Here is a 17,095-nt window from a genome sequence, read left to right on the forward strand (position 1 = left end):
AGGCTGGTTTCCCTCATAAGCTTAAGACCAGGTCGCTTTTATAGATCCTTCTTTAGCCTATCTTACCATGTGAAAACATGGACTGATGCTTCAATTGACCCTGGTGTTCCCAAGGTGCAAAGGTCAGTACTCTGGGACCTTCTACAGGGCACTGTCCTTGCACCAGCACTATTTCAAATTCATTCAAGCAAGGCTGTACATATCTATGCAGAAACACTGTTACGCTGAGGACACTGCCATTATCTTCACTAGAAAGTGAAAACTTTCCAAGATCTGGAAATTAGACTGAATTCTGATTTTCATCTTGAAAGCGGCAAGGCAAACAATCTCCTCAATATCATATCTTCTGGTGAAAAAGTGCATCATGACCCCAAATTTCACCTACTCTTGACCACTCACTAATCCACTGCTGTCATTTTCAAGAGACCGTAATATAAATACAGGCACGAATAAATATTGGAAAGCTTGCTGGCTGAAATTGGGGTGCAGATCTCCTGCTCTTTACATATCTGCCATAGCCTTGGTCTTCTCAGCAGCCGAATACTGTGTACTTGTTTGAGCTTCATGTTAACATACCAAATTTGTCAAGAGAGAATGCTGCGCCATAATGAAGACCAATTCTGGAACCAGTTCAGTGGCTACCAGTAATTTCAATTATTATCCCTCCTCCTAGCTGACAACTAATATCAACAGCAATCCAGACCTTCCCATCTACAGAGACCCTCATGATACGCCTACTCCTCTCATGATTCTACAGAGCCTTGTTTGGGTACCACCTGAACATCTTTTAAATTGAGAGGGCAAGTATCAAAAGCCATCTACCTGGTTAAAAGCCATCTACCTGGTTAAAAGGGCTAAAATTGCCCACCCTCTTTAAGTGGGTAAACATAGGCATGGATGGAATGGCAAGGCGGCCTAGCAGTTAGAGCAGGAAGCTAAAAACCAAGGAGACGAGTTCAAATTCACTGCTGCTTTCTGTGACCTTGGGCAAGTTACTTTACTCTCCATTGCCTTAGGCACAAACTTAGATTGTCAGCCCTGTGGGGAAAGGGATTAGATTTAGATTTATTTAAATTTATAAATCGCCTAATCACAAAAAGGTCTAGGCAGCACCTGAATGTAATTTGCCGTGAGCTGCCAATGAAAAGGTATGAGCGAAATAATGGGGGTATGAACAATGCCCGTACTTTTACCCACAGGAAAGTATGTGGAGTTAGGTCGGGGAGAACACAAGGTGCAGAGTTTTGCAGGGGAAGAGCATCCACTGAAAAAGCAGGTCCAAGTCTGTGGCAGCTACTTTTTTCCCCAGGGGCAGTTTTTCGAAGGGAACATACACATGTACATTCCCTTTCAGGGCTGGTGTACAATCCACAAGGAAAAGTACCTGCAGACTTTGCAAGTACCTTACACAGTTAGGGGGCCTGGATCTTTTGGAATGCCAGCCTTTATGTATGCAATGCCATACAAACGAGATTGCAAAGGTGCAGGCTATAGTGCATGAAACCTGTGCTACACAGGGCATGCATGTGGTGAAGGGGCACACATGCTGCAAACGTGCACGTCTGTTGGAGCAGGATGGGCAGGTTGGTGTGGTGGGCAAGGCGACCTGAGAGGCTGCCTTGTTAGGGTGCCCCAGCATTTCAAACAGCGGTCAGGTGCTGGCATTGCCCTGCTGAGGGCTACACTGCAGCAGGTTCCTTTTGTAGAGGCTTTGCCGTGAAGCACTTGGGTCATCGTTCTTCAGCTCATGGCAACAATTCTTCCAGCTCAAGCCAGCCTGGCCCAGTTAGCCGGTGCAGGGGCCTAGAGTGATGGACCAAGCGGGGAAACCTGAACGCTGCCACTGGCAACGTGGGCCCAGGCCTGACCCCATTCCTACAGTCCTAATCATTGCCTTTCTCGAACCTGCTCATAACCAGGCAGCGAGGCTCACAGTGGGATTTTCTGCCACCTTTTTTTTTTTTCTCTTCATCTTTGTGCACTCTTTTCTGTTCTCTCACCACATTTCTCCTCTTCATGGTTTTTCATTCTTCCTCCTTTCCCTTTGTTCTTTTTTTTTTTCTGTTCGGGTTCCTGTAACATTTTCCGCATTTGTCTTTTCTATGCAGGGGCACACTGACAATGGAGCTGGGTTGTGTAATTGCTTGATGCAGAGATGGGGGGGAAAGGAGGAGGCTTCTGTACTGTGTAGTGTTTATTAGTTGCTCACTGGTAATGAGATTGCTAATTATGTTAGTACCAATGTTGTGTCTGGAATCTCAATGAGATTTCCATCTCCTTCTCACTCTTCTGCATTTACTTTTCTTCGTTCTTTCTTTCTCCCAGTAATGTGGTTTTTTTTTCTGTGCCCATCTGTGGTCTCGGTCTCTCTCTCTCCCTGTGACAAGTTACTGCCAGTGACTGGCTCTGAGCATTTGCTGGAGCACACGAAAACTGTCTGACAAAACTCTTTCAACAAACAGCGCCTTTACTTTTGCTTCAGTCTCTGTTCCATCACAATTGCATGCCCCTGAGGCACAAGGGTCACGCTGGGCATGTACAGCAGGCACTTAAACACAGACTGGCATAAACTCTATGCGGCATCCTAAACGTCCTTCTTTGCCTGCCTCTAGTCATGCTGCTAGCAGCAAGCTGCAGGATCACCAATTCTTACAGCGACATCCCTACCGCTGTACTGCTCTGACCGAACGGCCCTCGCTTCTCTGGTAGTCTTCTCCCCCTAGAAAGAGACTTCTCTCTGTAAGTACATCCTTCATTAGCCTCTCCTGGATCCTCCAATTAATACCAAGTTTCTATACCTGGAGATTTTACAGACCGGCTTTAGGTTAAGTCTTCCTGGGATTACATTTCCCATCAGCCTCCTGTTCTCTGACCTTCTCTTACCTAATGTGGCATTACCTCTTTTCTGTTTCTTGTTCTTCTCTAGGATTTCCTTCACAGAACTCTGTGTCTCTCTCCTTGTTTCTAGTTGTTTCTTTGCTTCTTATTTTTTTTTTCTTTTCAGTTTCTGATTTATTCCCTTAATAGTAGCCTGGTAGGTGACAGCAGGAAAAAGACTACATTTCCTTAATCCAGTTATTCCTCAGTCACTCCTTTTTGTTTCTCTTTCTGATTTTTTCTTGGTCTCTCTTTCAGTATATGTTTTTCTGCCTCATGGTTTCCTTCTGCTTCTCTGTATCTCATTTATCCTCTGCACTCCTGCCGTTGTTTTCACTCTGTCTGATCTGTTTGGTTGCTTTCCTCCCTTGTGTTTTTCAGGCCCTTCCTTGCTTCCTCCTCTCCTCTTGCTGGATGTGTAATTTGCCTGTTCTTAAACCAGCTCTTCAATGAGTGAGCGCCTCCCTCCAACAGCCTCCCCCCTCCTTACTTCAGCTGCTCCGTCCCTTTTTTTTCCACTAAATACCTCACACTTTCGTTTCTTGCTGCTCCTCCTCTTCTGGCTTCCCTTTTCGTTTCACGATCATTTTTTTTCTCTCTCTCTTCTCACACTGTTTGCCTCCTGTCCCTCCCTTCCTACTCCCCTTTGAAAGTCACCAGCAATGGGGCCCACTACGTGGGCTTTTCATTTATTTATTTATTACTAGCTGCACCCGGCCACGAGTTGCTGTGGCTCAGTCTGGTTAAATGGAAAAGAAAGTAAAGAGAAAGCGCACGTTTCGAATATGTTTAATTTCACAATGCTTGTGGGGATACAATATTTTTTGTTGTTCCATTGTCTGCGCAGATATAGAGATTGTCTGGTTTGCCGACTCTAGGACACGCAACATATAATTGTCCATGTGAGAAGCAATCCGTGTCTAGATGTAAACCGCATAATTGTAGAAATGAAAAGGAATGAAAAAAGAAAAAAACAAACTATACTCACTAAATGAATGGTATGGCAAACGACACAGCTCAATTCCAACGCAATGTCACACGAAATAATGAAATCAAAATGAAGATAAATCGAAATCTATGAAAATTCAATTTAACAATGCAATCGGAAACATTGAAATGGAATTGTAAAATATTTAGTCCAAGCCGTTAAGCCTTTAAAACGGGTGAGTTTTTTGTCCCCTCTCCTCCGACGTCTTTGCTCTGCTCCGCTCCTCTCCCCCCCAGCACCACGAAGGGCCAGAGGTGGCGGCGGTGGTAGGAGCTGCAGCGGTGGCCAAGGGGGATCTCGCGAGGCGTAATGGTCCTGCCATCCCAACTCCCTCCCCCCTTCCCCGGTGGCAGAGGGACAGGCTCAGACCCCTTTCACTCTATCCTTACAGGCCCCAACTACTTTGCTCTCCCATTCCCCTCTACACTGAACCCCTTCCACTGTAACCTATAAGTGAAGAGCTGGGGGGGGGGGGTAGAGAATCTCTCTCTCATACAGCCCCCTACATAGGCTTCCCCTCTCTCTCTCTCTTGTACATACATTCTCTCTCTGTCCCTCACACACGCACGCCCAATCCCTCTCACACACATACACAATCCCTCACGTAGTCTCCCTCTCTCTCTGGCACTCACACTCGCCTTCAGCACACATTACCACACTTCTCTCTCACACAGTTAAAACGGGCGGGATTTTTGTTCCCTCTCCACCTAAGTCTTTGCACTCGCAAGAGCTTGCAAAGTTCCCATGCCAGTTGTGTCTGGGAGAGTGAGGAAAACACTCCCCCCCCCCCTCGCAAAGGGCAGGCGGCAGGCACTGCAACAGATTTGGGAAACGTTGCCTAGCTTACCTTGCTCTTTCTGGGAGACCTGTGCCTTTAAGAAATCCGATTGGGGACTTGAGAGGGAGGAGGGAGCAGGGCTCTAGCTTTCACTTTCATCATGGTGCTTTGCTGGGAGTGGGGGTGGAGCGATGCCCATTTAAACTCTTTCTGTGGTGGCTGAGACCCACGGGCGGGTTGACAGCACTGCCTCCCCCCCCAGTTGCAGGATATTTACTTGGCTTCTCCTTATCTGCAGGACTCAGGGGGCAGGGGAGGAGGGCGAGCTGTTCTCTGTTCAGCTCTTTGCGCTTTGACTGCTGCAGGCTGCAGCTGTTTGTGATCTCTTCACAGCCGCTTTCTACTGCATTTGCTCTGCTCCAGCCATCCCAACTCCCTCCTCCCCTTCCCTGGCGGTGGACGGACTGGCTCAGCGACTCTTTTACCCTTTCCTCCTCCTGTGTGTAACTGTCCGGCAGTCCCTTCTCCCTCCCCCCTTCCCCAGTGGGGAAGGAATGGGCTGAGCCGTTTCTTGGAGCAGCAACTCGTCTGCCTTTTCCTCCTCCCCTCTTTGACACCCAGCACGTAGCGCAGAGCTCAATGGTTCACACATGCGTAGTAGAGCTGCTCTCTGCTGAGCATTTGCAGGCCGTCGGTCAGAGCCCATTTATATTGTAGATAGCGTGTGTTGCTTGTACGTCCAACAGATGGTGCTGTTTTTCCAAAAAAGCATGTTTTTACCTGTCACAGGTGTGACATCTATATAATATAGGTATATAAAAACATGCGCGAATTCAAATGCAACATTGTGTCAAAATTTCAAAGCAATCGGTGAAGAACTTTCGGAGATTTAACAGGAGATTTAACAGGAGATTTAGCAGGGTTCTTTGCTGGGACGTGGGCACAGGAAAAAAGCCGCTGAATTCAGCTTTCATTTTGCGCCGGTCCCATCGCGCCAATTTGTTCGGCCAGGAGCCATATGTGCCGAACGTGGGTCATATTGCGCCTGCACTGTCAGTCTGAAAGGTCAGCGTGAATGTGAGTTAGGTATCAGGGGCTCGCGCAGGCTATTTCTCGCTCACTGCTATTCACTTACAATTTCTAGAAATAATGTTGGACTCTTAGGAGTGTTATTTTGCAGATTTCATTTTACTTCATAGACTCATGTATGTTCTCATTTTGGACCTGAACTGTGTAATAGACCTGGATATGGATGCACACACACCTATACCTATTGGGGGCAATTTTGTAGTAGCCTGCATACATTTGTGGACTGTTATATGCATAGTTTGTACCAATTTTCAGAGCAAACTCGAGTGTGTAAATTTGCTGTGGAAAATACCTCGACAGAACTACCTGCCCACAATTACACCTGACTTTTTTGGTGCGAATAGTTTTGTGAAAATCTACACTCATACAGTACTTTTTAAAATAAAAAAAAAAAAGCCCATCCATTTCCCACATACTGGAATGCTGTCCCAAATGCAGGTAACAGTGCACACATGCAAATCTTGTGCATTTTGAGCGACCAATTTTATAAAATGGATGGGCCCAAAAAGCAAAGAGGAAGATGGTCTAACAAAGCCGTGAGGAATAAAGGAAGGGGATAGCCGAAAGTCCTTCAGAAAGTCTTTATTGGGCAACCAATAAAGACTTTATTCCTCACAATTTTATAAAAGGACATTTCCAAAGGTAAAACACTGCTTTACCCATGGAAATGCCTTTAAAAATGACCATTACTAAGATCCTGACTGGATGAAAGCCACTTTATAATCGTAAAGGTTAATTCATGACTATGTCTGTGAATGAGCCAGTGTCCATATATTACAGGAGTATTGTATACAGAACGTGGGTGAGCTTATGTACAGTTCAGGAGAATACCTAAGCATGAAGCTCTGGCTGCTTTTAGGCATGAGGTCAGCGGGCTGACTCCCTCCCTCCACAAGGTAGTGCGGCATTGGAGCTGATGACTCTCACACCAGGGTGGCTGCCCATAGGCACTTTACCTACTCCACCTATTGGCAAATCTGCCTCAATTGAAGTTGGAAATGAATGCATACTGGGTGACATGTCTAAGAGCACATGGCTACGGGTTTTAGAGACATATGTGTACCTGTGCATATGGTTAATGGTTCTAGCTTCACCCTGGGTGGTCTTGTGTAGATCAGGTATGGCAGATGACGTCTGCCAGCCTCTGGCTATTCTATTCATGGGCTGTTCTTTGTTGGCTGATCTGCAGCATGACTGATGGATGAGGGCACCACAGTTGTCTTCTAGGATGTTGGATTTAAACCTAAACTCCTTGTGTCTATCTCTTCTCCCCCAGGAACCAAAATGGCACTGAAGTTTGTGAACAAAAGCAAGACCAAGTTAAAGAACTTCTTACGCGAGTTCAGCATCACCAACTCCCTCTCATCCAGCCCCTTCATCATCAAGGTCTTCGACGTGGTCTTTGAGACAGAGGACTGCTATGTCTTTGCACAAGAGTATGCCCCAGGTGGTGACCTCTTTGACGTCATCCCACCCCAGGTGATGTAGACTGAAATCATGGGGGGGGGATTCTCCTGGATTGTTTTGAGGCAGCTAATACTTGATAAAAGTCTCAGAAATGGTTTTCAAGCTGGAACTAGAATTCCGGAAGCAGTGACTTTTCCACTTGAGCTGACGAAGAACCTGAAATAGCTGCTGTGGCCTAGGGTGCACTCTGGGAACTATTTTGTATTAATTGTGCGGTGGGCGAGAGGGAAGCTAAGTAACAGTGAGGACATCTCTCTCCAGGTGTGCGGGAGGTGACAGGGTTTGGAGGCCAGTGCTGAACATCCAGTTACTTTACTGTAGTTTGATTTGTAGCCCGCCTATACACAAAATGGATAACAGTAATGAAAGCATATTCACCACTTAACAATACAGACCAAAACCACAATAAACAAGAGGTTACGTCGCAAATTTATAATCAACGAAACAATCGATAATTACACAAACAATCCCAGGCTCTACTTACATCTCTGCGCATGAAGTTTAGAGCTGTCCGTTTATACTCCTTGATAAGGCTGTCGTTTTTTGCTATAGCAGCAGCAGCAGCATGCAAGATTTCATAGGGTAATTTGCTCAACCAGGATTTTAACCCATGTTACCATAGCAGCTCCCACCACAGGCTGAGTGCAAGACCCTTTTCTGCCTCCAGTTTCCACTAATGATCTTTTTTTTTTTTTTTTTAAACACATAGCAAGGAAGCACTCACTCCCAAATCTGGGACTCTCTCTGCTGCTTCACATGGGTAGCGATGCCTGTGCAGAAACAAATTGTGTTTGCTTTATTTCCTTCTCGTTCCTGCTGAGTCCCGTTTAAGGAGTGGGCAAGAAGTAATTCCCACAATCCTCCACAAGCTTGCATGCACACTGAAGGCGCATTCATGCCATGTATAGGCTGACGTTCCTTAGGCTGCTTTCGTCCCTTCCCAGCCAGCACCAGACGCGTAGCTTTCAGCGGCCGATCCCCACCGCACCGTGATGGCTGCGCGGTGTCCTTCACACTTGTGCAAGTTTTACAACCGAGGCTTAGTTTGTAGGTGGGAGAGCACAAACCTGAGCAATTGCCCTGTGACCCCCAGCACCACAAGGGCCCCCTTCTGGCAACGCTGAATAATGTCATTGAGGCGGAGCGCTGGTGGCTAGGCCCCCCCCCCCCCTCTAAGTTTCTGTCCCCGTGTCTATCCTGGACCCTGTTTTCACCACATTTAAGATTTGCATGGAAGACCCTCTTAGCTTTTGCCACTGCCTGAAACGAATTCCACAAAAAGTCTGTAAAAAATGGCAAAAAATCTGTTAGCTTGGGAAGTTTATTAAAAAAAAAAAAGGGGGCTGATATTGACCAAGTCATAAATTTAGTACAAAGCAGAAACCCATGCATGTCCTCTGAGAGTTGCACCATCAGCACTGCTGAATTATAGGCTGGTCATTGGGGGGGGGATCTGATGCTCTGGTGGTCCAGGTCGAGTCACCTGGGAGCCTTGAGTAGCTGTCACAGCTGAGGAAGATGTTGCTGACAAGTCCAGGAAGTGTATAACGGTGTCTTTGTACCTGGTTTCTTCTCCAGCGTGGAGAACTGGTTAGAGCAGCAGGCTGAGGACCAGAGAAAGCCAGGGCTTGAACTCTACTGCCCCCTCCTTGTGGCCCCGAGCAAATCAGGTCACTTTTTAGGTGAAAATGGAAGACTGCAAGCTCTTTGAGGACAGGGAAAGTCCCCACAGCACCTGAAAGCAATCCGCTTTGAAGTGGCTGAGCAGCCGTGAAAGGTGGAATCTAAATCAGAAGCTACAGTTCAGGCAGCGTTGCCTTGGAAACTTCTTTGGAAGCTAAAGGTGCTCTGTACAGCCTCCTTCAGTCTCCCCAAATGCTTACTTACAGTGTCAGAGGCCAAGATCCCGCTGCCCTGCAATCCCAGCTAGCGCATTTATTTATTTATTTTATTTAAGAGAGCTTCTGTGCCGCCTCCTTGGACCAAAAATAGGAACACCTGATGACATCTCCAAACATATAAAACCCCCAAAACTTCTCCAAACCAAAGAGAAAATAAAATAACATTAAAAAATTGCACAGAGCTTAAAATAATGAACAAAAAAAAAGAAAAAAAGAGAGACATCAGCAAACCGGAAAATGCTATGGTAAACCAATAAAAGAGACAAAAGGAACAGAAGAGAAGCCTGAAAATGGTGCAACATCTAATTTTCCATGCGGATTTGGGCACGAGCCTGCTGGATTGGGCGGGGGAAGCTTGGAAACCCTTGGCGAGTTCCAAGTCGAGCACTGATTTCACGGCCCTATCTTGTGAGCCAACAAGAAGGGATCTCTGCAGATGGCTCTACAGGGAGCTGCATCCTGCTGCTGGCCCCCAGTCGGTCACTGCTGCATGGGGGTCTGTATTATGTGAGAAAGGGAGGCAGGTCCAGGAGATGGTGTGCGGTGCTTCGCCAATGAGAGATGGATAAGGGGGAGTAGAGAGAGCCTTTGCAGGGGAAGCGGAGCAGACCAAAAAGAAAAGATAGTGGAAGCTGTTCAGGATGAGAGAGAGAAGAGGACAGCGGCTTATTAAGGAACGTGAAGGTCAGGCAGGTGGGGAGAAAGTATTCCTTCACACGCAGGGTAATTGGATTACGGAGCTGGCTGCCAGGAAACATGCGAGAAGCTAGCAGAGGTAAAGCGCACCCTCTAATGAGAAAAGTCACTTTGTAAGCAGGAGAGTTCCGTCCCAGGGCACATTCCCTCCATTCCCTCATTGTTCCTAAACATGGCCCCTCGTGTACTGCAGATTCTATTGACATCGTCATCATCGTTTATTGATGTCTTGCTTTTCTAGCAGAGAAGTTCAGACTGTGTTACAGTAGGTTAGCTTAAGTACAGATGCAGAATATAGGTAAAAACGTTTGTATAATATATAGCAATAGCAAGATAGAGTGTATAACAGAGATGTGCACAGAAAAAAAATGTTCATTTTGCTTTCTTTGTTCGTTTTCATATCCTTTTTTTTATTCGTATTGTGGGTTTTTTTTTTGATTTGTTTTTATTTGTTTCAGAAAATAGCGTGCACTCTTTACAAATAGTGCACACTGTTTATGAAATGAAGCCAGGAATTTTTTTTTCGGAGGGGGGGGGGGGGGGTGTGCACAGGCCATTCATATTTGTTTTCAAAAAATCCAAAATGAATCTGCCTGGTTTCCTTATTCATTTGAAGCGAATGCACATCCTTACTACATAATAAAAATAAGGTAGTGCAGGACCGTGAATATGTCCTGCTATAATGGTACCTCTGCTTGTGATCCGGTGGGTAGTGAACAGGGCTCATAAGTGAGAGATATGTTACTGGTGTGGGCTGAATACTGCCTCAGAGAGACACGTTTTCCCCGGTTTCCTGAAGGATAGGAGATCTGGAACAAGTTTAATGTTGAATGGGAGAGTGTTCTTTTTCTGGTGCTGACGAGGTGCACTTCTTTGGAAGATGGCACCACTAGGCAGGCTGCAGGAAGTGGGAGGAGTGTTTGATGAGGTAGGTCAGGGCATAGCCTTTAAGGGTTTTGTAGGCCAGGACCAAGCTTTTTGGACTTGATGTGGTAGAGGGTTGGGAACTGGAGGAATTTGTTCAAATTTGTTTACCTTTAGCATCATTCACGCTGTGGCATTCTGAGTGAGTTGCAGATGACCGTTTAAGTTGTTAGGGATCCCAATGTAAAGCAAGTTGTAGTAGCCTTAAGTGGGAGATTGCGCAGGCCCAAACAGCAGTCTTGAGAAGGCAGTGACTATTATTTAGAAGGAAATGGCGGAGCTGGCAGAGGTGGAAAAGGGCCATTTTCATTATTGCCTGGATTTGGGCTTTGATGGTAAATTGGGAGGCCAGGGTGAAGCTTAGGTTCTGGACTTGGGGGCCTGAAGGATAGGGTCCGCCCATCCAGGGTCACTTTTGGGTGTAGATGACTGGGGTCTTCTTTCCTGATGCAGAGTTCCTCTCTCTTTTGCAGGTTTAGACTTTGCTTTTGGTCCAGCTGATTGGATATCTTTCCTAAGCAGTCATGAAGATGGCCGGCATCTTGCCATCGTTTGTACTGAAAGGGATTAGCAGTTGGATGCCATTGGCATAGGAGTAGCATGTGATCTGGTTCTCTCTGATAAGTTTGCCCAGGAAATTATGCTCTAAAAATGTAAAATTATGAGTTGAAAAACTCAGATTAACCGAACAGTACTGTACTACTGTTAGAACTCTAAAAACTAAATATGTGTTAGCCAGGAATCACTCTCTACCTGCCAGCTAGTAAACATCATTTACTACATCATTCTACATCAAATCACATCATGGCAGTAGTCAGAAATGCCAAAAAAGTACAAAAAGTGAAACAAATAAAAATTCCTTCTCCTTTCCAACCAGTCATGTCCCCAGGCATCTTCCTCTTTTCTTATCAAATTTCCCCTGACCCTTCCTCCCAGAAATGGGGCAGAGAGGAGGGTGCCTTCACGTATCTTTATCTCATGAGGTCCCTCTCCCCCCCTCCTCCACTAAGGCACCCTCCTCTCATTGTCTCCTAACAAGACTCCTCCTCCTACCCCATTTGGTCCTTTTCCTCTCCCATGAGATTCCCCCTTCCTAATGCCCTCTCCTTGCTCATCAGATCCCCCTGCTCTCCCCCATCAGGTCCCCTAAATACTTCCTCCCTTAATGCATCCTTTTCTCAGTTTTGCATTGGCTCCCTCCTCCTTACAACCACTGCTCACCCATCACAGCACCTTCCCCTCCCACATCAAAGCAGCCTTCCCTCCCCTCCCCTCAGACCTCTGCGCCCTTAGGACTCCCTCCTCATCTGACACCCCCTTCCTCCTGCTGCAGCCACCGGGTCAACCACAGGGATAGCGACTAGTTTGATTCTCTGATCAGTTAGTACAGCAGGTCAAACCCTACCCTCCCAGTCAGGCTCCTCATTCACCTCCCCAGAAACTTGATGCTCCTCTTCTAAAACCTCTTGCTGTGCTTCATGGCCATATTGGGGGGTGTTAAGGTTGAGAGATGCATCCAAGGCAGATACCAAGCGCATTCCTTGGACCCCAGGGTCAGCAAGACCAGTGCCACTTTCTCACTCAGGACATCCGCTTTCAGGCACCACGGCAGCCATCTTGGATGTGGGCATGGGGTGGTCTGCCATTGGCTGAGGGGATGGATGACATTAGTGGAACCAAACAGAAACCCTGATGCTGCCAAATAATGCTAGAGATGACTCTAGAGGCCTGGTAGGTGGTTAGGCGCTCAGGTGGGACACAGTTGGGACACAGAGCCAGTGCATGCAGGACCCCCGAAAGAGTTGGCAAGCATCCAGTACCAAACCTGGAAGTACTGAAAACAGACAAAAGATATCTGCTACAGGGGAATTAAAGGGATTATGCACATGATCATTAATAATGCACAAAAAATTATGCATGTACATAATTGTGTAATTCCCTGAAGTGTAAATAGGGTTGGTGAGAGGATGGAACCTTAAGGGATTCCAGAGGAGATAAGGTAAGGCTTTGAGAGAGCTGATTCTGGTGAAACAGACTTGGTGTGGGTGTGGAGATAGGATGTAAACCAGGCAAGTGCTGATACTACGAATCCTAGGTTATTCAGTCAGGCTGGGAGTTTGTGAGCCACTTGATCAAATGCTGCTGAGAGGTCTGGAGTATTAGCAAGACTGGTTGCTTTTGGTCCAGAAAGAGTCGCTGGGTGGTAATTGTTCAATTCTTAGGGTCTAAACTGGGTTTCTTTACTGTGAGTCTCTTAATCACACTCTTTAAGCCTTCTGGTAGATGGGCTTGTTCTAATGACATATTACTGATGGTCTGGATATGGTGTAGCAGTCTAGATTTGAATGGTTTGCTTAGCTAAGATGGGCAGGAGCATTTACATGATGCTGTTCTAGCCTAATGGCATGCAAAGAGGCTGCTGGGGTATTTATTCACATCTGATGCCGTGAGGCAGGGGACAGGCTGGGTCCCAGGGATTGCCAATGAGGCAGCAGAGCATGGGTCAAGCTGGGCCCCTGCGAGTGCTGTGAGGCTCGGCTCCTGAGCACAGCTGGCCTGAGATGTGACCTCTCAGTGCAGCCTGCATGAAGGATGAGAGCATACCCAGTTGCTACCAAATCCTGGTGTCACAGAGATGAGCATAGGTTGGTCAACAGCCATGTTGCCCAAGACTACAATCCAGACTTCAGAGCCCACTGTTGAGAAATCACAGCCCAGCTTATATGGAGGGAAGGATTCCTAGATTCTAACGTGCTCCTGCCCTCCTCTCCGTTCATTTTCTCCCATCCAAACCTGAAAAACAGGGCTCCTTAAAATCCTTCAGAGCACAGAAAACTGAAGGCTACAGAGAAACTGTGAGAAACAGAATTAACTGTGAGTGAAGTCCTACTGTATAGTTCATTATTCAGCTTCAGAGAGAGTCAAGTGATGGGAAGGTAGAGATGCCACAGACTCAGCATGCCAGACCCCCCCCCTCCTAGGCTTTCCTTTCATGGCTGTACGAGGAACATTAAGATCTGTATTTGAGCACAATACAGAGTGTCTTTGTTATTTTTCTCAGAAACTTTGGAGTATTAGCAAGTTGCAATCATTTTTAAAGGATCAACAAAAAAGATTTGTTATAGTACTTTAGCTTTCAAGACTGGCCTTGTCTTCAGATCTGTAAGAAGAACCTGGGAGGCCTCGAAAGCTCTTTTACTCAACATTTTTTTGGCTTTTCCTTTAAAAATTATCACAGCCAAATAAGACTCCAGCTTTCTTCAGGACTGTACTACATAGGTACTTTGTCATCTTCCTTCTCCACCATTCATTGTACTCACCAGTTCCCAAGGTCAGACTGTCTTCCCATACCAGCGTCCGAGGTCTGTCCCCCTGTGTTTGTTCACTGTGGTCTAAAGCTATGTCTTCCCCTGCAAACCTACCATAATCAGATGCTTGATCTTCCTGTGCCAAGGCCTTCATGGACTTCACAGTCTTCCCATACTACCCTGGTCCAAGTTTTGGTCTTTCCATTGCACCATGTTACACAGTTTAAGGCTCTGTTCTCCCATAGTCCTGTGCCGTGTTCTGATCTTCGATTCACGCTTTGTTTTTTTTCTCTGCCACTCTGCCATAGTATCAGGCTCTGTCTTCCCTCATCTGCTGGTGCTTATGTTTGTTTATTGTCTGTGTCTTCTCTCAGGTGGGCCTTCCAGAAGATATGGTAAAACGCTGTGTGCAGCAGCTGGGCCTGGCATTGGACTACATGCATAGCAAAACTCTGGTGCACCGGGATATCAAACCTGAGAATGTCCTCCTCTTCGACCGGGACTGTCGCCGGATCAAGCTGGCGGACTTCGGTATGACCCGCAAAGTTGGCTGTCGAGTGAAGCGCATTAGTGGCACCATCCCATACACAGCACCCGAGGTGTGCCAGGCAGGCCGAGCAGAGGGTTTCACAGTGGACACCAGCATCGACGTATGGGCTTTTGGGGTGCTAATATTCTGTGTCCTGACTGGTAACTTCCCCTGGGAGGCAGCCTCACCCTCAGATACATTTTTTGAGGAGTTTGGGCGGTGGCAGAAGGGGCGTCTGGCAGGGCTGCCCTCCCAGTGGAGGCGGTTCACGGACAACGCCTTGCGCATGTTCCAGCGTCTCCTTGCCCTGGAGCCTGAGAAGCGCTGCCCCGTGAAAGAGGTCTTCTATTTCATGAAGTATGACCTGATGTCGGAGGTGCGGCGAAGGCCCTCCTACCGCTCGCGGAAGCACGCAAGCGACAAGCTCTCCACCACATCCCACCGCCACGAGACTCCCGCCTCCTGCACCCCAACCCCTCTGAAGAGGACAATCCTCACGGAAGGGACCGGCCCTCGATTATCACCCATGTCGGATGCCGCCCTGCCTTCCCCAGGACCTAGCAGGACGGATGGGAGGCAGGAAAAGGGGAAAGGTCAAATGGTCCTGGCTACAGCAATAGAGATTTGTGTCTAGAAATAATAGAGCTAGTAACCTTTACCAAGGTCGACCGTGGCATTTTCTCAGAATAGTTTGCAAGGGTCATTGGTGACGCCCTCACGTCCCGATGGACAGGTTTGGTTTGCAGTTGCTAAAAGGTTGGTGGCAGGATTTGTTGCCTTGCCCCAGCAAGCAAAAAATATTAATAATAATAATAATTAATCAAACAAAACAATACGGTAAACACAATAGGATGCTGCGGGGGCTAGGAACAAAACTCCAGGGAGATGTGCTTGGACAGTGATGACTGGATTCTGATTCTGCTGATGGACTGTAGTGAAATAATGCCGGCCTGCGGACCCAGCTCCGAGCTTGGGTGGGTGGGTGGGTGGGTAGAAAAGGAATGAACTGCTGAGGTTTCAAAGGAATTAAGAGATGGTGGAAAAGCAGTGCTGGAAACCTGAAATCTGTTTTGTCTGCAGGACAGGTACAACTTAAAAGCAGAGGCAGTGTCAGCATCCCCTACTGCACAGCAAACACAGCGCAGGCGGCAGCAGTGCAGGTTTGCCTCACGCACTGCCTCCCCCCCTCCCTCCCCACACACTGCAGAACAGGTACGGCACAGGTGGCAGACGCGCCGGCTCCCCACCCGCACGCCGTCGGCACTGCAGAAAGGGAAGAGCAGAGGCAGCACCGATGCGAGCTTCTCCCATGCCTGTCCTGCCGCGGAGGGATCACCTCTGGCAGCGAGAGGCGCGCTCATTCCCCCCCCCCCCCCCCCCCCGCCCGCTCAGTTCCGGATAGATGAGCTGATGATGGCTACTGATCTGAATCTCTCTGACCCGTGGATGAGTCTCTTCCCCTTCCACCTACCCACTCCACCCTTAAGAATCCAATACTGAAAATAGTAAAGCCTGTTGATAAATAGCAGGGGGGTGGGGGATGGGGTGGGTCTTCTCTTTGGTTTGGAGTCCGCTGCCCTCGGACAGGCAGGGTGGGGAGGGACTCCATGGAATAGATCAACACTGTGGGACCTCATCAGATCGAGTCCATTTCCTAGGCTGTATTACCTATTGGTGTCCCATTTTCGCTCCTGGATCAGGTCACAGCTGCCAGGGCACGTCTCTCTGTGACGAGAGGTTTAAATACCGCTGTTGTTTGTGGAAGGTAATAGCACAAATATGGAATTTAAAAAAAAAAAAAAGATATTTTCTATATTCAGGAATGCTTAAATAGATAAAATGCAGCTGGCGTGGCACTGGGCGTTTTTCTTTCCTGGTGATGGTATCACTGACAGACTGGGGGGGCAGTTTTTAGACTCTCCACTTTGGGACAAAGACCAGGGTTACTTTCTATTCGTGGACTTTGCAACAGTTTTCCAGAAGAAAGCCCATACATGCTTTTACTTGGAAACCTGCTGTGCATACAAAGTACCCACGCAGTTTGGCGCGTCCTTTTCATGCCGGTGGCTTTATCCACGGAAAGTAGTTCACTTACAGTTCCAAATGCAATCTGCACACAATAATGTCCTCCCCTGTCCAAACCACGCCCCCTCTAAACGGGACTGAATGCGTGCTGTTAGCCACACAAACGACTTTGAGAGTTACCTTCCCCGTATTATTCTTCAGCAAAAGCCCTAGAAAAGGGAGTGCTGGCTGGCTTCTCGGTATCTGTGCTGCCCGCTACCCTTTCTGAGCTTGGTTTCTGCTCCCTGGGCTTGGCCATGGGTAGGAGATGCTGTGGAGACGGTGTTAGCAGCCCCTAGATGGGAGATGGCATTCTCAACCACTGGGCAGCGGTGACACCCAGTGCCTGGACTCAGGATATGCTTGTTCTGGGTTCTGGTGGGAGCTCAGTCCTTGACCGAGTTCTGTTGCTGCAATGGTAGGGCCATGTTGGGGGAGGGCTTTGAAGGTGGGCTGTGTCTAATGAACATTCAT

The 17,095-nt window shown here is 47.5% G+C and overlaps 1 protein-coding gene across 2 annotated transcripts in view; it reads left to right on the plus strand.

Annotated features, from left to right (window-relative positions):
• Window positions 1-15,521, plus strand: part of SBK1 (SH3 domain binding kinase 1) — a 62,694-nt gene extending 47,173 nt beyond the window's left edge. For both annotated transcript variants that reach the window (XM_029576721.1, XM_029576720.1), the window contains exons 3-4: window positions 7,009-7,211; window positions 14,403-15,521. In XM_029576721.1, coding sequence (XP_029432581.1) covers window positions 7,009-7,211; window positions 14,403-15,191 — 992 coding nt within the window. In that variant the 3' untranslated portion in view covers window positions 15,192-15,521. The remainder of the gene's footprint in view (window positions 1-7,008; window positions 7,212-14,402) is intronic.
• The last annotated feature ends 1,574 nt before the right edge of the window (window positions 15,522-17,095 follow it).

The sequence above is a fragment of the Rhinatrema bivittatum genome, chromosome 14 (assembly GCF_901001135.1).
Source record: "Rhinatrema bivittatum chromosome 14, aRhiBiv1.1, whole genome shotgun sequence".
In the NCBI taxonomy this organism is placed as follows: Eukaryota; Metazoa; Chordata; class Amphibia; order Gymnophiona; family Rhinatrematidae; genus Rhinatrema; species Rhinatrema bivittatum.